Raw genomic sequence first — 25,394 nt, forward strand, 5'->3', positions numbered from 1 at the left:
GCTACATTTATTCTTCAAAGATTCAAACTGCTACACTACATTAATGGGGGCTGTATTGGCATGCCACCTCGCCCTCCAGGATCTATGGCGGAGGGAGCGTAGGCAGCAAGAAATAGGGGAACATATGCGCAGAGAGATGAGGAGGGACATCAGGGCTTGCACCAGGTCTTACCTTCCGAGGGAATTCTGAGAGCACTTCTCCTACCTTCAATTAAGCAAGGAGCAGTGTATTGGACGGCTCCACTTCACCAAGGAGGTGGTCACAGAACTCTGCCACCTCCACTAAACAGGCCTCTAGCCTCACACCAGGATAGCTTAAACCCCAGATCCCCTTTGCTCACCACATCCCCCATCATTCCATCCCTCTCGCAGGCCATATCACAGCACAAAGCTGAAATGAGAGACACTACAAAAGAATGGTAAGTGAAGTAATAAATTTATCAAAAAGTAGTGGACACATATTTAAACATATTTAATCCCGAGCAATCTGTCGGAGCACAGATTGCTGGCCTGCTGCAACACAGTGAAAACCCCGGTCGACGGTGGTAGACCCAGCCACGATGGGAGCAGTCAGAGCTTGCGTGGCATCAAGCTGAGACTGCATGAGAGCAGTCGGAGATTGGATACCACCAAGCATAGACTGCATTACAGCACTAAGACATTTGCGTCGCTTCCGCCTGTGCTGCAATGGAAGCTGCCAGATCACCCATCACATGCGGCATCAGGTCTGGGTCGACATGGTCTCTCTGGGAGTCTACCAGCCTTTGCAGACTGGAAACCATGGGCTCCATGATGTGCGCAGAGCCTTGTGCAATGTTAGAGGCTGACTCCTCCACACTCCTTACCATTGCCGAGAGGCTCTCGGGCACCCTTGCCATTGCACCTATCATCTCCGTGTGCATGTTCATCACCCTTCTAAGAAAGGCCATCGAGGTCCTCATCTGAGTCCTGTGCAGCAGAACTCGTGCACGAACTCGCCCTCCGGGGAGCTGACCCCCGAACTACCCTTTCCCCCTGGCCTTGCTGCTGCCCGCTCGTCCCCAATGCCTCACCCTGTGCAGATCCCGCTACTATACTAGCCTCTAAAGAATGCATAGTGACAGTATCTGAGCTGGTGTCTGCGGGTGAGAGATGCAGTGACGCGATGTGTTCTTCCTCTTCTCCCGCCTCGCTCTCTACGGTGCCCTCAGGGACAGGCTGCTCAGGTGCCTGCTCATTATCTGAAAGCATAAAGGCACAAGAGTCGGGTTAAGGTGAGGGGATTAGCTGGAAAATGCGAAACACTTGTGGGGTGAGGGGGAAGTGGGATGTGAGGGGAAGTGGGATGTGAGAAGGAGGAGTAGGGATGAACATACCGTTGTTGTCCCCAAGGCGTTCAACATCGTCATCGTCCATTCTCCCAGTTTCTCCGTCTCCACCGCATCTGCTCTGACGGTGCCATCTTCCATACCAGTGCTTCCGACATGTCTTCCTTTTTCCTCAACCGAAGATTCCCCTTTACTGTGGTTGCCACGGCCCTTGACAGTGTCCGTTCTATTTCCCGCACTTCTGCTCTCACCCCTTCCCCTCCCTCCCGGAACCACGATAGGGTTCCCCTTGTCCTCACCTTTCACCCCACCAGCCTCTACATTCAACGGATCATCCGCCACCATTTCCGCCACCTCCAGTGTGATCCCACCACCAAACACATCTTCCCCTCACCTCCCCTTTCAGCATTCCGAAGGGACCGCTCCCTCCGCGGCACCCTGGTCCACTCCTCGATCACCCCCAACACCCCTTCCCCTGGCACCTTCCCGTGCAAGCGCAGGAGATGCAACACATGCCCTTTTACCTCCACCCTTCCCACTGTCCAGGGCCTCAAACACTCCTTCCAGGTGAAACAGCGATTTACTCGTACTTCTTGCAATTTAGTATACTGTATTCGCTGCTCACGATGTGGTCTCCTCTACATTGGGGAGACAAAACGTAGATTGGGTGACCGCTTTGCAGAACACCTCCGTTCAGTCCGTAAGGGTGACCCCGAGCTTCCGGTCGCCTGTCGCTTTAATTCTTCGCGCCACTCCCACTCAGACCTCACCGCCCTCAGCCTATTACACTGTTCCAATGAAGCTCAACGTAAGCTTGAGGAACAGCATCTCATCTTTCGATTAGGCACTTTACAGCCTTCTGGACTCAACATAGAGTTCAACAATTTCAGAACATAACCTCTGCCCCTATTTTGTTTTTTTGTTTTTGTTTTTTTAAACACTTCATCTAGAGCCATCTTTTGTTTCTTTACTTGTCCCATTACCATCTCCTTTTGCCTTGCACCATCTCTTAATGTCTCTTAATCTCCTGCCTTCCATCCTATCACAGACCTTCCCTTTTGTTCTTTCCACCCCTTCCCCCTTTCCTTGCCCCCGCACTTGCTTAAAAACCTGTTCGATCTCCAGCCTTTTCCAGTTCTGACGAAGGGTCATCGACCTGAAACGTTAACTCTGTTTCTCTCTCCACAGATGCTGCTTGACCTGTGTATTTCCAGCATTTTCTGTTTTTATTAAATGTTGGTGATTAGAGAGATTTAGGTGTCTTCATACAGGAAACAAAGTTAGCATGCAGGTACAGCAAGCAATTAGGAAAGCAAATGGCATTTTGGCCTTTATTGCAAGGGAGTGCTGTGCACAGTTTTGGTCTCCTTTTCTGAGAAAGGACATACATGCCTTAGAAGGGGTGCAACAAAGGTTCACTAGATTGATCCCTGGGATGAGAGGGTTGTCCTATGAGGAGAGATGGAGAAGAATGGAGTATATTGGGCCTATACTCTCTGGAGTTTAGAAGAATGAGAGGTGATCTTATTGAAACATAACATGATTCTGAGGGCGATTGACAGGGTAGATGCTGAGAGGTTGTTTCCCCTGGCTGGAGTCTAGAACTAGGGGGCAGAGTCTCAGAGTAAGTGGTCAGCTATTTAAGACTGAGATGAGAAAGAATTTCTTCACTCAGAAGGTTATGAATCTTTGGAATTCTCAACTAAAAGGACTGTGGATGCTGAGTCATTGAGTATGTTCAAGGCTCAGATAGATAGATTTTTGGACTCTAGGGGAAATCAAGGGATATGGGGCTCGGGCGTGAAATAGAGTTGAGGTCGAAGATCAGCCATGATCTTATTGAATGGCGGAGTAGGCTCGAAGGGCTGTATGGCCTACTCATGCTCCTACTTTTTATATTCTTAAAGTCGTTGTGCCAGTTTTCTTGCAACGCGGAGATAGCACAGCAACCTTTAATCAACCTGTGAAAAATAAAGGACTTGCACAGTATGTGAAAAAAGAGATTTTCTGAATAGACAGTGGGTACGAAAAACAGACATTCCTGAAGTGTGTTATTGTATTATTTATAAACAGTGTATGAATGCACTTCAATAGTGTGACGTCACATCCGTGGTAATAATATGCACATTTGTTTTGCATTTTTAGTGTATGTGTGCAACTGTTAAAATATAGGCTACTAAAATAATTGGCCTCGCTACACTGCACAACCTACATTTTCCATCCTGGCCACTTTGCTGTGCTCCCACCCTGTGTCCCCGGATTCAGTTTAGAAAGTATGGTCAGCCTATTTTGATAGAGTAGTTAGGGAGAAACTATTTCCACTGGCAGGAAGGTCAGTAAACAGAAGACTTAGATTTAAGATAATTGGCAAAAATGCCGGGGGGGAAAGGATGAGATTTTTTTTTTACTCTGCGAGTTGTACAAACTGGAATGCACTGCCTGAAAGGGGGTGGCAACAGATTCAATAGTAACTTTCAAAAGGGAATTGGATATATACTTAAAAATGAAAAAAATGCAGGGCTATGGGGAAAGAGCAGTGGGGTGGGACTAATTGGTAGCTCTGAGAGCTGGCACAGGCACAATAGGCTGTATGACACTATGGCCTAGAAATTGGGTATAGCCCCGCTTGGGGCGTTAGATTCGGCGTTGCGCAAATTTTATAGCCAGACGCAACTTATCGCCACCTCGCGCGATATTGGGTTGCAGCGCCCCTAAAGGTGATTGAGGCGCTAAATCATGCATTGCACTGGACTCCTAAGGCGCTAACCTGGCGGCGCAACCCAATATCGGGGCGGGCGGGAGCAGCACAGGTGCTCTCAATTACCGATGACCACGAGACTTCCAGGCGCCGGCCAGCTCTTAAAGGGGTGGGTGAGTGAGCATCAGCAGCCACACTCTGCGCCTTGTAGGCCTGAAAATCGGAGCAGGCCATTATCTGGCGCAAAAAACTTGGAGAAGATGGAGAGGGTGAGGCAGAGAGCAGAGCGCTTCACCAATGGGCCATTGGAGGAATTGGTGGCCGCAGTGGAGCGCCGGAGAGATGTACTCTACCCCGACAATGGCAGGAGGCCTAATCAAAAGGAATACCGCCGAGCTTGGAGGGATGTTTCTCAGAGGGTCAACTCCAGCAGCATGGTGACCAGGAGCCCTGTGCAGTGCAGGAAGAAATTCAATGACCTCACTCGGGTCGTGACGGTGAGTGGTGTTTATGCAAACTTCTGCATCCCTCCATCTGCACCTGACTTTATGGCTACAGGGTGCGCGATGCTCCAATGGCCATGCGTCAGCAAGCACCCATGGCCCTTTCTGGGCACACACATGCACATTTGACTCAGTGCATCATGAAAGGGCTCTTCCACCATGGGGGGCATGAGATGATAACTCAGGGCATCATGTAACATAACTTCCCGTCCTTTCTCCTGCAGGCCAAGCTAGCGAGGAGCCGCAAGGACCAGCTTCGCACCGGAGGAGGATGTCCTCAACTGCAGACTCTAACAGATCTCAAAGAGAGAGTCCACCAGATTGTTGGAGGTCGTCTTGAGTGGTCCTGTCACCACTGCAGCTGCCGACCCCATTGTCCACAGCGATGGTAAGGTCCTCACCTTTTACAGCTGTCTCCTTCCACTTGTTCCCCCCACCAGCATGCTTTCTCACTGTGGACCCATGTCATAGCATTGCCGCAATCTTGCATCCCTTGCTGCCAAGCTGTCCTTTCGCTAAAGCCACTCTTCAACCTCCCTGCTTTCAGATGCAGCATCACCAGCTCGGGAGCCGGGCCCTCAAGCTGCCAGTGCCACTGCCTCCAGAGGCGACGATCAGGAGGAAGCCGGAACATCCGTGCCAGCCTCAGGGGAGCCAACCCATCTGGAGACTGGGGATAGTAGTTCCCTGGAGGGGAGGGGGGGGCGGCGGTCTCTGATGAGGAGCCAGTTGCAGGAACCAGCGGGCTGCAGCCACGCGAGGGGGGTAGGGAAGCTCGGGGGCCGTCTCCCCGGAGGGCGAGGCAGGCCACGATGACTGCTGCACAGAGTGCAGAGGAGGTGCGTAGCCTTTCCGAAATGAGCGCCCAGGCCTGCCTCAGGCACACTGAGCTGATGGCTGCAGTGGGGAGGATGCCTGACTCGATCGACACACTGGCAAAGAGTGTGCTGGACTTTGGGGCAGCAATGGAAAAGACTGTCCAGGGCTTCGGGGCAGCAATGGAAAGGACTGTCCAGGGCTTCGGGCCATCCCTGGAAAGGTCTGTCCAGGGCTTGTCCGAGGCAGTGGAAAGGACTGTCCCGGCCTTGTCCGAAGCAGTGGAAAGGACTGTCCAGGGCTTCTCCAAAGCAGTGGAAAGGACTGTCCAGGGCTTCTCCGAAGCACTGGCACCTGCCACGCAGGTCCTCAGTGCTGCCACGCAGTCACTTGCTGGCCTCGTGCAGACGCATATTGAGACCACGCGAATACTCACTGCTGTCACCCTAGCTGCATCAGGCAGGATTACCCGGGGCCCTTGCAGCACCACAGCAGGCCATGAATCTGTGGACTAGCCGATTGTGGCGGATGCTGCCCCATCAGAGTGCCAGTGTGTCGGCCGACCACGGAGCAGGTGTCCTCTCTCGGCATGTAAGCATTCCTGATGCCACCGCTGGAACGTCTGCACTGCAGCTGCCACCACCTGCAGGACAGACTGCCTCCAACCATGCGCAGTTGGAGCAGCCAGCTTCCGGGCCCTCCAAGCCCAGAGGTCGTCCAGGCCGTCCCTCAGGGGCTTCTGCGCTTCCAGACACTCTGCAGGCGTCCCCCAGCCTTGACTCAGCCACTGGGATCCAATTACGGAGGAGCTGCAGGGAGGGAAGGGGCCGATCTCTTAAGAGAAGTCGGTCTCCATCAAGGGGTCAACAGTAGAGGGAGGTGCTGAGACGTCTCTTTTGTAGAATTCAAGGACGTCCACACCTGCTGTGATTGTTTGTCATGTTTTGGTTCGTCTCACGGGTTTGCCAGACAGTTATGCATTAGTTCGTTAGTTATGCTTTCTGTTGCCATTACGTTGTCATGCTGGAAGGAAGCACTTTTTTGAAAATAAAGAAAATGTTTTATTTACAATGCAGCTCTAGACTATTTACAAGCATGGTGGCCTTCATAGGCTTTGAGCGAACCGAAGGGCGCTGTTCCAATCACACCCCGCATTCCGTCAGAGGGGCCTAGAACCGAGTCCTTATGAGCCTCTGACGGACGGCCCTTCCAGTTTCCGGAGCCCTCCCATCTTCCTCCTCGTCTGCCTGCTCTGCTGGACCTTGAGGGTCGGCTGGCATTGGCTGGGTGCGTCGAATGGCCAGGTTGTGGAGCATGCAGCAGACCACGACGATGCGCGCCACTTGCTCCGACGAGTACTGTAGGGCACCCCCCAAATGGTCGAGACATCGGAAACGCTGCTTGAAGACACCAATTGTGTGCTCCACAATGTTCCTGGTCGCCTGATGGCTGTTGTTGTAATGCTCTTCTGCCGGGGTGCTGGGCAAATGGAGCGGGGTCATGAGCCATGGGCAGAGAGGATAGCCCTTGTCGCCAAGAAGCCAGCCTCGTGGGTGAGCCGGGGCCTCAAAAAGGTCAGCCACTGAGGTCTGCCGCAGGATGAACGCGTCGTGGCTGCTGCCAGGGAATTGTGCGTTGACCGCCATGATCATCTGCCGGTGGTCACAGACCAGCTGCACATTGAGGGAGTGGAACCCCTTGCGGTTGCGGTACTCCTCGGGATTCTGTAATGGCGCCCGCAAAGCCACGTGTGTGCAATCAATGGCCCCCTGCACCATGGGGAAGTCCGCAATAGCTGCGAAGCCCTGCGCGCACTCCCCCTGCTTCTCCAGGGTCAAAGGGAAGGTGATTAATTCCCGCCTCCTTCTATAGAGGGCAGCCGTCACTTGCCGGATGCAGCAATGCACCGCAAATTGTGAAATATTTGCAATGTCCCCTGTAGCTGCCTGAAACGATCCACTGGCGAAAAAGTTTAGGGCAACAGTGACTTTGACGGCACCGACAGAGGTCCTGCACCGTAGCCGCGGCTGCAGATCTTCAGCAAGCAGGTGGCACAGCTCAGTCACAACATCCTTACCGAATCTGAGCCTTCGCAGTCTAAAGGCGGAAGTCACGCCCCCATCCACATCAATGGGGCTGTGGTGGAAAGGGTGGACAGCTTTAAGTTTCTCGGAGTCCACATCACAGAAGACCTCTCCTGGTCCCTCAATACCTCCTCTCTGGTGAAGAAGGCCCAGCAGCGCCTATATTTCCTAAGGAGGCTGAAGGGATGTAACCTGTCACCCCTGACCCTCTCTAACTTTTACCGCTGCACAACAGAGAGCATCCTGACGAACTGTATCACAGTATGGTATGGCAGCTGTAGCTACTATGACCGGAAAGCCCTGCAGCGGGTAGTCAAAACTGCCCAACGCATTACCGGCACCTGGCTACCGACCATAGAGCACATATACCAGAAACGCTGTTTACGGAGGTCACGGTCCATCATCAAAGACCCTACCCACCCCAGCCACAGTCTGTTCGCCCTCCTGCCATCTGGGAGACGCTACAGATGCATTCGCACCCGTACGACCAGATTTAGGAACAGCTTCTTTCCCAGGGCTGTCATCCTACTGAACTCCACAAATAAACTATAAAGCCTGCACATCTGCCAATGCACTTTATTATGGTTATGTTTATGTTAATGTATTACAAACCAAATGAATGTTGAATGTTTAAATGTCTTAATCTAAATGTACACTCTCAGGAGCCGCAAGCCTACATTTCGTTGTACTGCACTTGTGCACTAACAATGACAATAAAGTTGATTATTATTATTATTATTATTACTGCTCCTCCGACATGGTAAGGTATGACACCTGCTGCCTCAAAACCCTGGCAGCGTACGGTCGGATTTAGTGACGTCCATTGCCCCTCCTCCTTCTGGCCAATCCCGGCCCTCTCTCCCTCCGCCTCTGTGCCCTTGCCAGATGTTCAGCCAGGAGGACGTTCCCCTCCAAAGCAGCTCCCATTATAAAGCGAGACGAGTAAGACGCAGTAATCTCTCACGATCAAAGTGTTCTGGACAGGGCTGAAGGTCCAAAGGCACCGCTGGCTCAGTGAAAAGAACGCTCTCCCACTGAAGGTCAGCAACTCTCTCCAGCAACGAGCAGGATGCCCACCCCAAATGGCTGCCGCTTTTATACTACTGCTGTCCCCTTTAAAGAGCGCCCCGAGTCCAACAAGGACCTGGGAACGTTCCATCCAACTGTCACTATTAGTGCCAGGCGGAGCGGAGGCGGCTGCCACTGAATTTCCGGTCTGGGGCGCCAAAAAGGCGTTGCACACTGAAATGATGTCATGATCTGCCTGCGCCCGCGAGCACTAAGATTTAGCGCCGGCGCTAAAAGGCTACTCAATATGGCAGGAGGCGCTGGGTTCACTGTGCCCGCCCGAAAAATGGGTAACGCCCCAATTCTCGGGCTCTTTAGGCGCTAATCGCTGGCGCTAGCAACCGAATTTCTCCCCCTATGAATTTAGTGGGAGACTTCAATCAACCTCATATAAACTGGGAAAATCTAAGCAGTTTAGTGTCAGAGTTAGTAAATATAACACAGGACTGCTTCATGGCCCAGTGCATCAAGGAAGCCATGAAATGCAATTCTCATTTTGATCTGTTATTTATTGACAGAGAAAACATACACAAAATGGAAGTCATAGCACCCCATGAAACAGTGACCACAGAATGATCATGATTTGAGAGTCAGAAATCCCAAAGACCAGGAGCCAGATCGATAACTTTAGATAAGCTAAATGAAATTAAATGAAATGAAGAACAACTAAAGGAAATAGATTGTAGAAAGTTGTTCAATAACAACGGGGGAGAAATTCAGTATCGCCCCATTTGGGGTGCAATTATCAGCCGAGTGCAAAGTTTAGCGCCTGGCGCTAATTATCACCTCCGACTGCAAACTTGGTTTTATCGCCCCTGGAGGTGATTGGAGCGCTAAATCAGGCGCTGCACACCTGTATTGAGGCGCAAAGGTCGAGGAGCGAGGCGCTAACTCAGAGCGCGGGCGCAGTGCAGGTGATGTCAGTTAGCTATGGAACACAGACACACTGGTGCCGGACAGTTCTTAAAGAGGAGGGTCGATCTTGCTCTCCAGCCACACCCTGCTCATTGGAGCCTTGAATCTCGGCCTGGAGAGACCTGTAACTACATTTTCCAGCCAAGGACTGTGGAGAGGGTGAGAGAACGAGCTCAGCGCTTCAGTGAGCGGGCCTTGGAGGCTCTGGCTGGTGCGGTAGAGCGCAGAAGATCTATACTCTACCCTGAGCGTGGCAGGAGTCCTTTGCCGCGCGACTACAGAAGAGTGTGGAGGGAGGTGGCTCAGCACGTCTCCTCCAGGAGCATGGTGCCCAGGACCCATACTCAATGGCGCAAAAAATTCAACGACCTCACTCGGGTCTTCAGGGTGAGTGGCTTTTTTTCAATACCTCTCCATCCCTCCATCTCAACCTCACTCTATGGCCAGAGGGTCTTAAAGCCCCAATGCCCAACACTCATGGCCCGCTCATGAAACACGCATGCACATTCCACACCTTGCATACAGTAAGGGCTATTCAATTATGGGAGGCACATCAGGCAAGACCAAGGCTGTATATTTATTCAGACGCTGTCCTATTTCTTGCAGGCCAAGCTATTTCATAATAGGAGATAGCAGCAACGGACGGGTGGAGGGCCGCCTCAACTGCAACCCCTTGGTGATCTTGAGGCGCGCGTCCACAGGATTGTGGCAAGCCAGGTGATCGGTCATATCGCCCCTGGAGAGGCCAACCCCGTTCGGGATAGCAATGGTAAGGTCATCACCCTTTTCTCCTCTCTTAGTCCACTTGTCCCTCACAACACCAGCCTTTGACACTTTCAATCCAACTTAGTAAATCGCTGCACTCCTTCCTCCCTTACTGCCCCCGTCCTCATGTTAAAGCCACTCTTGTACCTCCCTGCTTTCAGATGGTGATTCACCAGCTGATGAGACGGGCCCTGAAGCTGCCAGTGGGAGTTGCTTTCATTCATGTTGTTCTCCATGCCAGAAGCCATTTCCTCAGTATGGGCCTAGAAGCGGTTTGTTATCAGCCGTTGACGGATGGCCCTTGCAGTTTCAACATTGTGGGCCTCCCTCCCGCCTTGGTGCTGCTGATGATCATCCTCCTCCTCTAAGGCCTGGTGGCATTGGCTGGGTCCTGAGGATTGCCAAGTTATGCAGCACACAACTATGAAGAGGGAGACTCGCTCAGGCGGGTACTGCAGGGCCCCTCCTGAATGGTTCAGCCAATGGAACCGTTGCTTGAGCATGCCGATCGTCTGCTCAACGATGTTCCTGGTGGCGAGTTGGCTCTCATTGTACCGCAGCTCAGCAGGGGTGTTGGCGTTATGGAGCGGTGTCATCAGCCAGGTGCACAGTGGATAACCCTTATCCCCGAGGAGCCAACCACTTGGCTGATGCGGTGCCTGGAAAAGTTCTGGCACAGCAGTCTGGCACAGGATGAAAGCATCGTGGCTGCTGCCAGGATAGCGGGCATTGACAGCGAGTATCACAGACCAACTGGACGTTTAAGGAGTGGAACCCCTTGCGGTTTCGGAAAACCTCTGCATTCTCATGCGGTGCCCGCAATGCCACATGGGTGCAGTCAATGGCGCCTTGCACCATGGGGAAGCCCGCTATCCTCGCAAAGCCCAATGCGCATTCATGCTGTTTGGCCCGGGTCATCGGGAAAGAGATGTACTGGCGTCTCCTTTTATAGAGGGCATTTGTGACCTGACGGATACAGCAATGGACCGCGAACTGGGAGATATTGGCGATGTCCCCAGTAGCTGCTTGAAAGGAGCCGGTGGCATAAAAGTTCAGAGCCACTGTAACCTTCACTACCACTGACAGACGTCCTGGTCCTCAGTAGAGGCTGCAGATCTGGCTGCAGCAGGTGGCAAAGCTCAGTGACCACCTCCTTGCTGAAGCGCAGCCTGCGCAAACACTGCTCCTCAGACAAATTAATGTAGGAGAATTGTTGCCGAAATACCCTGGGAGGGTAAGGTCTCTTGTACAGAGGCCTGTTGGCCCCCCTCCGTCTGGCCATGATTGCCACTCTCTGCGTCTCTGTTGCCTCCGATTCTGCAGGCGCAGGATGACGCCCCGAATCAGTGCAGCCCCCATAGTCTCTTGGTAATCCAAGTAATGGTCAAATCCAAAAGTACCTGCTCAGTAGCCAAAATTACTTCACACAGCGTTGAATCTATGCAGAAGTCTCTCCTTCTCTCTCTCAGGATCTTTCTGTCAGAATGAGTGGTGCAAAAATGTCTACCACAGAAAAAGCCAGGAAGAGGCCTCCTTTAAATAGCACCCGCACCCCCCCCCCCCAGCCCCTCACCAACTGGGAAATGTTCCAGTCTCCCTGTCGTTGCTTGCGCCAGGCGGAAAGGGGGGCGCCACTGAATATCCGGTCCGGGGCGCCACAAGGGCGTTGCACACTTGACTGATGTCACGATCTGCGGGCGCAGATCGGGGCGGTAGTGTCTAGCGCTGCCACAAAATGTCTGGTCATTTTCACGAGTGGCACAGACATCGCCGCGCCCGGGCGCTAGTTGCTTTGTGCCCCATTAGCGCCCTCTTAAGGCGCTAACGGGACGTGCAAACCAACCCAAATTTTTTCCCCCTCAACAACTTTTAAAAGATATAATGCTAGCATACAGGATAAATACATAACAAAAATCAACAAGCTCAGACCAACTCAAGAAGCTTGCATCTTTTAGCCTGGGAGTCATCCAATAGAGATATACAAGATTGTCAAGGAAATAGAGAAGGTAAATGCAGAATATTATCAAATTAAATTACGAGAGCAAGACTTAGGTTCAAACCAGTAAAAGGTGAATTTAGGGCCGATATGAGGACGTTCTTCTCCACAGAAATATTGATCAACACATGGAATGGACTCCCAGATAGAGTAGGGGAAGCAAAAAGCCTGGAATCATTTAAGAAGCATTTGGATGCTGCAATGAGGCAGTCCAAAGATGTGCGGGTTAGGTTGATTGGCTATGATAAATTGACCCTTAGTGTTAGGGGGATTAAATACGTGGGGTTACGGGGATAGAGTGGGATATGTGTTGGTGTAGGGGTTACGGGGATCGGGTGGGATATGTGTCGGTGCAGGCTCGATGGGCTGAAATGGCCTCTATCTGCATTGTGGGGTTTCTGTGATTTCTGTGTGACTATATTGTCTTTCTGGATGGATTAAGATAGGCTGAACGATCCTCATCATCCATAATTATCTTGTGATCTTATGAAGCAGTACTAAAAAAAGTGGAAGAAAGCAGAAAAGGCACCGAGCCTTGATGAATCACAGAATAGTACAGCACAGAAGGAGGCCATTCGGCCCATTGAGTCTGCAACGACTCTTTCAAAGAGCAATCTGGTTAGTCCCACTTTCCCTCTCTTTCCCCATATCTCTGCAATTTTTTCTTGTTCAAGTAGTTATCCAATTCCCCTTTGAAGGCTACTATCTGTATCCACCCTAGCAGGCAGCGCATTCCAAATCCTAACCAATCAATGTGGGACAGGCTTGATGGACCATAGGGTCTTTACCTGTCCATCATTGTTCGTAAGTAAAAAAAAGTTTTTCCTCATGTCACCTTTTGCCAATCACCTTAAATCTCTGTCCTCTTGTTATCAACCCTTCAGCCATTAGAAACAGTTTCTCTTTAGTTACTCGATCTAAATCCTTCATGATTTTAAACACCTCGATCAAATCTCCTCTTAGCCTGATGATGACCTGCATCCCAGAGTGCTGAAAGAAGTCAAAGTAAAAAACAGCAGAGAATCTGATCATAATCTTCCATACATTCTTAGATGTGGAACTTATGTCAGTGGATTGGAGGATTGTCAATGTAACACCTCTGTTCAAAAAGATAGAAAAAAGTTTAAGCCAAGTAATTATAGACCAGACGGCCTAACATGGATACTGGTTAGAGCATGCCTAGGGTTTATACGTGGGACGAACGTTCCCTCACAGCTGTGCGGCCGCACAGCCCGGGACCAGCTTTTCACATGTTAAAGTTCGGGCATGCGTGAAACTGTGAATGGGCGCACACACAAAAAAAAAAAAATCAACATTGCTTGGGACCATTGTTGTTTCTAATTTACATCAGTGGTCTGGATACAAATTTGCAGACAGTACCAAACTAAGAGGGACTATGTAGCCAAAACAGTAGAGTACAAGTCAGAGGAAGTCCTGATTGAACTGTACAGTGCTCTGGTCAGAGTATGCCTTGAGTATTGTCCAGTTCATGTGCTGGAAGCAGTGCAGGGAAGAGCCACAAGGATAATCGTCAGGGATTGGAGTTATGAGGAAAGTTTGGAGAGACTTGGGCTTTTCATCCACGAAAGGAGGTGACAGAGATGATCTTAGAGATAGATAAATTGTTAAATGGTATGGAAAAAATAATTCTGGAATACTACTTTAAACAGGGAGTAGGACAAGGGAACACAGATTCAAATTAGTAAAAAGTAACTTATGGGCTAATATTTAAGAAGTTCTTCTTCATGCATAGAGTAATTAACACTTGGAATGGACTTCTGGGTAGAGGTGGAAACCATGGAATCAGTTAAGAAACAACTAGACCTGTAAGGCTGGGAGTATCATATTTTAGAATTTTATCATAAGTGTGATGCTTATAGTAGTGCAACCAAATACATGAAAATGTATGAAGCATTTCATCTGCAGTATACAGTACAGAAACAGATGTAATTTACTACACGTTAATACATTTATATATCTATTTAAATTTTTCAACAATTTAATTTTTCCTATTACAATTCTACTGGGGAGAGATTAGGGAGGTAGGATTAGAGTAGATAGATCCAAGATGGATTAGGCACAATGGGCCAAATAACTTCCTTCTGTGCTGAAATTTCTGATTCTACGCTGATTCTTCTTGCAAGCTCTATATACATTCACAAATGAGACCAAAGTAGAGGAATGTCGAAACAGAGGAAACTGTGATTGATATCTACCCATCAGTAGTGGTAGTAAGCATAAAATACTGTAAGATTTAAAAAAAGAAAAAGGTAGGCATGTGGTTAAAATATTAATTGATCAATAATTAATTACTTTACTGCTCACAAACAGACCTCAATTTAGTTATTTTTGTAACAATGCAAAGTAGTTTTAGATGCAGAAAGAAAGACATAAAATCGTTGGCATAATTATGCAGTCTGGTCAGCGATCTGACTGCAGACTATACTAAAAGTGCAAAGTTGAAACATCCGCCAGGAAAGAGGCAGACTCACCACTTAGGCACAGGTGCAATATAACTATAGTCAAGTTTTAAAAGTTCAGAAGTAGTTCACAGAATTAAATTAAATTCTGAATCTGTATCATGTGAGCAGAGAGCTTAGAGGCATGTCATCTCACTTCTGATATTAAAATTTAATTGCCTTTCAGAAAGCAGTATGCAGAGTATGCATGGGAAAATTTTGGTCTTTATATCAGCCTGTTTTTTTAGTGGGGGACCAAAATCATTCTGCAGTACTTACTGGCCCCTCCCCTCCTCACCTCCACAGCCACCATCCACCGCCCCCCCCCTCCCCACAGCAAGCGGCACTCCCCATGATGTCGCCAGTTTGAGGCCCAGCGATTTTATCTCCCGGGCCACATATTAATATAATTGTCGGGCTGCACAACTGATCGCATCAGGAATCAGACAGCCCACCTATTTTCTGGCAGACCGCCCAAGGCCTATTTACAGTGCGATACATCTCTTAAACCGAGATTGCATTCCCTAATGCCAGATTTCTTCGAACAGTGTGAAATGTTGCCACAGTAATGAGTTATGGGGCTGCCCCTAGGTTTTTGGATGGGTGCCTCCGTGGAGGTCCTCATGGATCAGATCTGGGAAAGAAGAGAGGTACTGTTCACCAGTACCCATTGGAGCATCTCCAGGGTGACTATCCAGCAGGGGTGGAAAGAACTGGCCAAGAGGGTCAGTGCCAGCACCATCACGCCCAGGATCTGGGTTCAGTGTAGGAAGCGGTTAAATGACCTCACAAGGCCAGTAAGGGTGAGTACAGATCTTCATTTCTCCATCTCTCTCAACAACACCTGCCGAAAGGTAGCAAAGGTATCCAAGTTGGCTGAAGATACAAAGCTAGGTGGGAAAGTAAGCTGTGAGGAGGACACAATGAGCCTGCAAAGGGATATAGACAGGTTAAGTGAGTGGGCAGTAAGATGGCAGGTGGAGTATAATCTGAGATTATTCACTTTGGTAGGAAGAATAGAAAAACAGAATATTTTTTAAATGGTGAGAAACTATTAAATGCTGTTCAGAGAGATTTAGGTGTCCTTGTACAGGAAACACAGAACGTTAGCATGCAGGTACAGCAAGCAATTAGGAAGGCAAATGGCATGTTGGCCTTTATTGTAAGGGGGTTGGAGTACAAGAGTAAGGAAGTCTTACTACAATTGTACAAGGTTTTAGGGAGACCATACCTGGAGTACTGTGCACAGGTTTGGTCTCCTTATCCGAGAAAGGACATACATGCCTTAGAGGCGGTGCAACAAAGGTTCACTAGTTTGATCCCTGGGATGTCCTCTGAGGAGATGTGGAGTATATTGGACCTATACTCTCTGGAGGTTAAAACTATGAAAGGTGATCTCATTGAAATATAAAAGATTCTGGGGGTGGGGGGGGCGGTTGACAGCATAGATGCTGAGAAGTTGTTTCCCTTGACTGTAGAGTCTAGAGCTAGGGGGCATAGTCTCAGGATAAGGGGTTGGCCATTTAAGATGGAGATGAGGAGGAATTTCTTCACTCAGAGGGTTGAGAATCTTTAGAATTCTCTACCCCAAAGGGCTGTGGATGCTGAGTCGTTGAGTATATTCAAGGCTGAGATAGATAGATTTTTGGACTCATGGGGAATCAAGGGATATGGGGATTGGGCGGGAAAGTGGAGTGGAGGTTGAAGATCAGCCATGATCTTATTGAATGGCAGAGCAGGCTCGGAGGGCCATATGGCCTATTCCTGGTCCTAATTCTTATGTTATGTTCTTATGACACTCCTCTCACCATTCTCAACAAAGCTCCTCCCCTTCATTACATCCTTCAGCATACAATCACAAGGGCACACTGAAACACTTCTCTCGCTCATTCCAAACACTCACGTTCCTTTGCTTTCTTCACACCACACACCAACACCATTCTCTTCTCACATTCTAGCACATGCAAAACCAGCAACTCCTCCCAGCACTCCTTCCTTACTTCACTTACTTGCTTTTACATTCATCACCTCCCCATCCTCATTAGATCTTGCTTCTTCTCCACCAGCTCCCAGCACATGCACTATATACACATCTCCATTTAGCTTTTCAACAGCCACTCACTAACTCTCGCCTCCTCTGTCTGCAAGGCAGCACATAATGCCAGGGAGAGGAACAAGACCAGAGGAGGAGTACCTGACATCACTGCCGTCACCCAAACGGAGCAAGAAGCCCTGGAGATTAGTGACCCAGGCAAAGCCATGAGGCTGGCAGCTTATCTGAACAGGCTGCCTATATATTACTTGTAACCCTTCATTCAGCTCAGCAAATATTCAGTATGCTTCACAACTTCAAGCTGCATTCTGAAAACTGTCACCTGCTAATGTCCAGCCTCTCAGTGCCATCCTAACTCTTGTCCCTTTTCACTTTCCTCTAGGTCCTTCTCAGAAATTAGATCTTGCAGAAGAAGACACCTTGGAAGATGACAATCCTAAGGATGCACAGTCATAAGTTCCATCCCTCTCGAGCACAATGGCGCTCCATGCGAGTTAGATAATAAGCCAAAGGGGTCTACACATGGTGAAATACTCATCACCAGAGAGCAGCAGCTGACACTGGTGGCAGGGACAGCCAAGGAGAGTGCTCACTGGAGGGCGAGATCCTCTTGAAGCTCTGCTAACCATGATAGAAATGAGGACTTCAGGGGCCAAGTCATGAAAAGAAAACTGCTTGCCCGTCACAAGCAATTATACCAGCTACCTGTCCAGACACCTGAACCTCTGCTTCAGCAGCCCTACGGTGTGCTCAATAATCATCCGGGTGGTCCCACAGCTTTGAATATACCCGTGTTTCTCGGGCTTGGTGGGGTTGTAGATGGGTGTCAAGAGCCATGTGTGCAGAAGATATCGCTTGTCCTGCAGTAGCCATACCATCATGTGTGGTGGAAGGGTCAAATATTGGAGGGGGGTAGGGGGGAAATAGTTAAGTGTTGCAGGGTAAAGCATCATGACAGCTATCTGGGTACCTTGCACAAACTTGCATGATCCTGTTTCTGTGATTGGAGGCTAGCTGGACGTTAATGGAGTGCTAGCCCTTCCTGTTCATGAATACTGCTGGCTGGTATTCTGGCACCCCGGTGGCAACACGTGTGCGGTCAATGACGCCCTGATGCAAAAGAAGTCAGCCACTGCTACAAATCCCCAATCTTTGGCCCCCACCACAAACTCCGATCCCTCACAACCGATCTCATCCCCTTCTCTGGCCACTGTCTCAGGCTGAACCAGACTGCTCGCAACCTCCGTGTCCTATCTGACCCTGAGCTGAGCTTCCAACCCCATAGTCTCTTCATCACAAAGACTGCCTACTTCCACCTCTGAAACCTTGCCCGTCTCCACCTCAGCTTGTCTGCTGCTGAAATCCTCATCCATGCTTTAGTTACCTCAAGACTCGACTATTCCAGTGCTATCCAGGTCAGCCTCCCATCTTCTATCCTCCATAAACTTGAGCTCATCCAAAACTCTGCTGCCCATATTCTAACCCACACCAAGTCCCGCTCACACATCACTCATGTGTTCGCTAACCTACAGTGGCTCCCAGTCAACCAACCCCTTGATTTTAATTCTCATCCTCATGTTCAAATCCCTCCATGACCTCGACCCTCCCTATCTCTGAAACCTCATCCAGCCCTACAACCCTCCAAGAATTCTGCATTCCTCCAATTCTGGTCTCTTGTGCATCCCCAACTCTCTTCGCCTCAACATTGGTGGCTGTGCTTTCAGCCGTCAAGCCTTAAACGCTGGAATTCCAGCCCTAAACCTCTCTGCCTCTCCACCTCTCTTCCTTTAAGACCCTCCTTAAAACCTATCTCTTTAACCAAGCTTTTGCTCACCCATTCTAATACCACCTTCTTCTTTGGCTTGGTGTCTATTTTTGTTTGATTTACACTCCTGTGAAGTACCTGGGGATGTTTTCCTGCATTAAAGGTACTATATAAATCCAAGCTGTTGTTGTTCTAATGCTTTTCCTAGGTGCAACCTAAAGGCCAGTCTTGAGAAAGGTAGTTGGCTACTTATGCTCTACAAAAGTGTCATGGGGCTGAGGTTGCCTTCCTTTCACCATAATTTGCTGCTAGTAGGGAACCACTGCTAGCCATATCTCTGGAGCTTGTTCCAGAAAGCCTTGTGTTGCCTCCCACATTCCACTGGTGTTGTAATCTGAGGGGGACTGCCAGAGGCCTGGCACCTGTTGCTGTCCTGAAAGATGACTGTGTCAGGCAGGTGGACTCTAGCCATCGCCACTGTATTGATCCCAGATTGGTGTCCCCACTGGTCTGCGAGATAGCTAGTCTATTGGCAGCTGCTGAAAGCCCTGAACGAGAGCAGCATTCATTGCAGCTGCCAAGGTCTCGAAGCCGCTGTGCAGGGCACTGGCTATTCTCTTCCCTAATTCCACCAGAGCTGTAGTCTGTACTTTTATGGATGTGGAAGCACCAACTAGACCTTGGTCGTTTCATAGGTGAGGATCTGCTGCAGGTTCCAATGAAGCTGCCATACACTCCAGCAGCGGACACAAATGGGAACTATACACTTGAGTGACACCGGTTAGTTGCCACCGACATCAGAGCCTGCATGAAGTTACGATGCTCCTCGAACATACTTATTTTCAGGTGAGTACCCACGAGTTCTGTGTCCCACGACTCCAAAGCACACATTTATAGTTGAGTTAAGTTAGTGAGCCAAGTACTGCTCCTTCCTTACCTGCATGTCCCCCAGTCTGCGACTACATTGTTCAGCCAGAACTGTCTTTTTAAAGGCTGCACTTCATTTCCATGTAGTCCAGCAGATTACACCAGTTTTACATGGGACATGTGCCCATGACTGCTCCGCTAGATAAGCAAATGAGCTGACCCAGGAAACTTTTGTATAAATACCTCTCCAGGTCACTGACGAGTGCAAATCATTTTCCATTGGTGTAAAAGTAGTTCAACGCATTGCGTGGAGATTCACCCCCAATATTTTTCTGCTTGTTGTCACACACAATCTGTACATTGCGGGAGTGGATATCCTCCCTGTTCAGTTAGTTGACTGGTTGGATGAGCAAGAACTTCCTCCAATTAAACATTAGGAAGACTGAGGCCATTGTCTTCAGCCTCTGCCACAATTCCTTTCCCTAGCCACCGATTCTATCCCCCTCCCTCACCACCGTCTCAAGCTGAAATAGACTGTTAGCAACCTCGGCGTCCCATTTGACAGAGTTGAGCTTCCGACCCTAAAAGGCTCTCCATCACATAGACTGCCTACTTCTAACTCGGTAATATCGCCCTTTTCTGCCCCCCACTCTGTCCTTCTGTCGCTGAAACCCTCATCCATGTTCTTGTACCTACAGACAGAACTCTGCATTGCTCCAATCCTGGCCTCTTCTGCATCATTGACTTCCTTCACCTCACCATTAGCAGGCGTGCTTTCAGCTGTCTAGGCCCTAAGCTCTAGAATTCCCTCCCTATACCTTTACGCTTCTCCTCCTTTAAGAAGCTTCTTAAGACCTACATCTTTGACAAAGCTTTTGGTCACCTGTCCTAATATCTTCTTCTTTGGTTCAGTCAATTTTTGCCTATTAAGCAACTTGGGATATTTTGCTAGATCAAAGACGCTATATAAATGCAAGTTGTTGTTGTTGGGTGTTCTGTGGAAGCATGCAACGCAACATGAGTGCCACCGATTGCATACTCGACCCTTGGGAACCTAACAACCTCATAAAACTGTACAGCTTGCTGTTGCCTTGTTGTGATGTCAATGGGGATGAATTCACCAGTCTGCTTGTGAAGTGCCCCAGTGTCCTGATGAATACATGTCCATACTGCCACCTGGCTGAAATTACAGAGATCGCCTGCTGCTGCCTAAAATGAGGCAGTGCCATTAATGTTGTGTGCAGTGGACACCCTCATAGATAGATGAGCGTGGCTGCAGGTCCTCATTCAGTAGGTGATAGAGCTGCCTTACTGCCTCTTTGGTGAAACACATTCTTCTTATACACATCTCAGCAACATCCTCTTATGACCTGACCCGTATACTCTATGGGGGATACCATCTGATAGGGTGCATCTCCTTAAATGCTGCCTAACTCGCTCTTGTTCTATCCTCTGTTGCTCCTCCTCCTCCTCTTCCATCATAATGGTATACAAAGGTTTGCGCATAGGAAATGCCATACCTCTACCAGAGCCCTCACTATGGATGGAGAGGGGTTGTGGGAAAGAGATGTGGGTGAAAATCTGCCAGTGGTTGGACCCTGTCGAGAAGCAAGCCCAGTTCTGTAGGCAGAATGGCAAAAAAAAAATCTACACACGAAAAAGTGTTTCCAAGCTGGAAAAAAAAAGCTAATGAAACTCTCCAGTGTTCAGGCGTGAAAGCTCCTAATTTCTGCTAGTCTCAGCTGATCTTTGCGACAGCTGCGTCTTATAACAACAACTTGCATTTATATTAACGAGGGGGAGTAAAACCTCCCAAGGCCCTTCACAGGAGCATTATCAAACAAAATTTGACACCGTTACCGAGTGCATTGCATATGTAAAAGCAGGAAGCCCTAAGCCGCAGTGCCACTGACCCTCATTATATTTAAATGAGGACATTCAGAACTCGGCGAGCAGATCACAGGAAGGACCAAAAATGTGAAGGAGTCATTCTATGGTGAAAAACTGGTGGAAACGGCTTCTGCCCAATTTTCCTGCCACAAAATATGTATTTGCCAGATTATGCACTGAAATATGCTGAAAACAGCAAGGAAATTCACCCCCTTACATTTAAGCTTGATTGTTACACCTGTACCAGTCAACACATGCTCATTGCTAAAGCTTTTTTTTAAAAATAAAACACAACTGTTGGAGATATTTTAAAGGCCATGTTTCATTAATTGAAATATATAGACTCACACATTAACATCATGTTTGGAGAGTTTCAAATTCTTACTCCGTGTTTCTAAGCGTTTTGCTTCTGCTATTCGTTCCTTTTTTGTTGGTACCCTATAAACAAGAATTTTTTTTTAAGACTTATAGACAACTTTTGTATTTTTGGTTTAACCAAGGACAGATAACAGATAATTCCAGGTGTTCAGTGTACTAGTACCATTATATTTCCACACATAGTGGCATATAAACCACACTTGGGTTTTGGGCTCATTTTACAATGCAAAGCACTGAATGTTCCATGCAGAAATCAATTTGAGGTTTCCTTTTGTTATACATTTGGCATTAAATGTGCCTTTGGGTTTTGGGCCCATTTTTCAAGGTGAAAGTAAAACTTCTTTGTGAAAAATTACAGTACAGTAATTATATTACCAAGATATTTATTCCATACTTATTTTGTTAAAAACAAACTCATCCATAGTTTTGCATGCAGTTAAACAGCAAAAACAAATACCACAATATGTAGAAGTAAATCTAAGTAGAAGCGGACATCTAACCTTAAATAATTATTCTTTAAACTGTTTGTAGTCGCAAAAATGTTACCTTTGAGGGCAAGGTGAAGAGACTAATGATTAAAATGTGATTTTTTTTTTTGGCTGTAATAAAATTTGTTTCAATGTTCCTAAACAAAGAATCTTACAGGTTATCCAATGGATCAGTGGGCAAACGCATCACATGATATGACAGAAAGCCATACAGACCAGAAAGGTCAGTATGTTTTGAGTTACCTGACCTTAGACCTATGGCAGTTGGAGCGATACAACTAGTCTCAACACCTCCGAGCTTGCCCAGGAGAAAAATGGTCAAGGTACCGTCCTGAAATATGCAAAGTTGGAGTAACTTGTTTTTACTTATAGTTAAATGCCCTCGAGATACATTCTACCATTTGATTAGCTTTGTTGATAACAGCTTCACATTAATTGGAAACTTTAAATAAATAATCACATCTAAATCCTTTTTTGTTTTCCACCATTGCTAATGAACATTCTTTCATCCCATACACATTTTATGTTTCTTGTCCTAGTATACATTACCTTATATATATATCTATCTTAAAGTCCATCCATCATTCCTTAGCGTACCTGATTAATTGGTGAATTTCTCTTTAAATATTGTTTATCTTTCTCATACTTGTTACCTGGAAACATGGTTTGGTATCACCAGGAGAATTTTACAATAGAACAAGAAATGCTAGTGCCTAAATTTGATAGAGTCCCTCCTGAGAACGGATGGGAAATGGTCAGGCTGAACACATGCGACAGAAGAGACGGGTGCAAAAACGTCCTAAATTTATCCTGGGGCCTCATTGGAATAAATCCGGCAAGCTGCGGGCACCAATCGGGTGACTCAATACAGCTTGCCCGTCCAGACCCTTGATCTGCGAGTTAGGTCCAGGAAGGGGGCAGGGGAGGCAAACGGGACAGGTGGTCGGTGTAGTGTATGTACCTTTATTAAGAGCCCGTGTACTGTAATACCGGTAGTGACCACTCGGGTATATAAGCCTGTATAGCGTCTTGTATCTTTTAGTTCACCTCCAGACTTTGTTCAGCAAACACCTGTTAAACCAACTCCTGCATTCCGTGTCTCCATTAACACACGGATACAACAGTGGCGATGAATTGGAAACGGACTTACCTGCAATTCGGCAGCACCTCAAGGAGATCGATTCCTCAGACGAAGGTCGAAGAAAAAAAAAAAACTGTGGTTTCACCAGCTAGCCGGGCTGGTGGCAGATACTGCACTAATCCTTCCTGGGCGGCGGGCTGGGGCTCGATCGGGTGGCTCTGCAGCGGGGCCGAGCAGCGAGTCGGAAGGCGGAGGCAAACAGAGACGAGGGTGGAGCACTCGGGAGATGGCCGGCTCTGCAAAGCAGGTCGGCGTTTGGACCAAGCAGAGGGAGGGAAAAGTCCCAGAGAGTCCGGCGGGAACGAGTCTCCAACTATTAAAAATATCTGTGTAAATAAAAACCGCAGAGAACAGCGTTGTCAGCAGCGGCAGCCGCCATTTTTTCTCGGCAGGGAAGAAAGGAAAGCGCGGGAGGTGCCATTTTTGATTTTCAGGATGCCTAAGACTGGCAATATTACTGCTTTCGATAGTAATATAGAGGATTGGACCACATATGTGGAAAGGGTGGAGGTATATTGCACAGCGAATGAAGTAGAGGATGATAAAAAGGCATCGGTACTTCTAAATCTGATGGGCGCAAGGACATACGGGCTGTTACGAAACTTAATCACTCCAGCCAAACCGATGGACAAGAATTTTAAGGAGATTGTTGATACCTTACAAGAGCACTTAAACCCAACACCGCTGCGGATAGCGGAACGATTCAAATTCTTCAGGAGGAATCAGCACAAGAATGAAAGTAACGCTGATTACCTCACCGAATTAAGAAAGCTGTCAAAGCACTGCCAATTCGGGGCAGGACTGGCAGATTCGCTACGAGACAAATTCGTCTGCGGTCTCCTAAGTGTAGGAACACAGAAAAGGCTACTTTCTGAGAAAGATTTGACACTGGACAAGGCTTTCAGTGTGGCTGTATCATACGAAGCAGCAGCAAGAGGAGCTGCAGAGATACAGCAAAAGCCACAGGACTTCAGCACCCATGAAATGACACGGGGTTTCGAGAGATGTTATCGCTGTGGCAGATCCACCCATGACCAGAGGGACTGCTGGTTCAAGGACAAAGCATGCAGGCAATGCGGAAAGATGGGGCACATTGCACGTGTATGCCGATCTGGAAACAAAAAATCCACTGACAGAAAAAAAATCAATAAGGAAAAGTACAGAAAGGTACAAATGATGACGGACAGTAGCTCCGAAGACCAGAAGAGCGATAGCGACTCCGGAAATAAGAGACTAAGCGGTCTCAAATTACATACTGTAATTGCCAAAGAAGATTACCAGACCATTTGGGTTACCCTCACGATAGCGGGGTCCCCAGTTAAAATGGAGCTAGATACAGGATCAGCTCTGACCGTCATAAGTCGACGGGATTACGAGCGGCTATTTCCGCATATACCTTTGAAAGACACATCCATTATCTTGAAGACATATACAGGGCAGAAAGTATACCCCAGAGGAAAAATAAGGGTGCCTGTTGTATACAACGGCAAGGAAATACAGAAGTTGTATTTATACGTTCTGCAAGATAGTGGTCCACCGCTGTTGGGACGTGAATGGATCAGGAAAATACGTTTAGACTGGCACTCCATTCAGGCACCGACGGTGACCAGTAAGAAAAAAAATGATGATGACGTCATACCTGAACTATTAAAAGACATCTTGGCCAACGCCAGAGAAGTGTTTCAAAAGGAACTAGGAACCTTGAAAGGCGTCACCGCCTCAATAAAAGTGGAAGATGAGGCAATTCCCAAGTTTTTTAAGGCAAGGCCGGTGCCATACGCAATTCGTCCAGCAGTCGAGGCAGAGCTGGAGAATTTGGAAAAGGCAGGCGTGTTATCCAAGGTAGATTGGAACGAGTGGGCAACGCCCATCGTCCCGGTCATGAAGAAAACGTTGAATAATGATAAATCTGAAGAACAGAGAAAAATTGGCATCTGTGGGGCTTCAAGGTGACTGTAAACCCGGTCCTTCACACGGTACAGTATCCTCTTCCGAGGATAGAAGATATTTTCGCCTCACTATCCGGAGGGAAACGTTTCACCAAAATTGACTTGGCACAGCATATCTACAGATGGAGGTTGAGGAGGCCTCTAAAAAGTATCTCACGATAAACACACACAAAGGCCTGTACCAGTACAATCGACTGGTTTTCAGTGTAGCATCAGCTCCAGCTATCTGGCAAAGAGCTATGGAGCAAGTCC

At 48.2% G+C, this 25,394-nt stretch overlaps 1 protein-coding gene across 4 annotated transcripts in view; it reads right to left on the bottom strand.

Annotated features, from left to right (window-relative positions):
- Positions 1–25,394, bottom strand: part of LOC147122817 (tetratricopeptide repeat protein 29-like) — a 547,513-nt gene that overhangs the window by 502,333 nt on the left and 19,786 nt on the right. For 3 of the 4 annotated variants that reach the window (XM_086011402.1, XM_086011389.1, XM_086011430.1), the window contains exon 3: positions 21,535–21,624. The exons of the other annotated variant lie outside the window; for it this stretch is intronic. In XM_086011402.1, the coding sequence (XP_085867528.1) occupies positions 21,535–21,624 (90 nt within the window). The remainder of the gene's footprint in view (positions 1–21,534; positions 21,625–25,394) is intronic. 4 annotated transcript variants of the gene reach the window in all.

Source organism: Somniosus microcephalus, chromosome 2 (genome assembly GCF_052327205.1).
Source record: "Somniosus microcephalus isolate GS21.2 chromosome 2, FLI_Smic_1.0, whole genome shotgun sequence".
Taxonomy (NCBI): domain Eukaryota; kingdom Metazoa; phylum Chordata; class Chondrichthyes; order Squaliformes; family Somniosidae; genus Somniosus; species Somniosus microcephalus.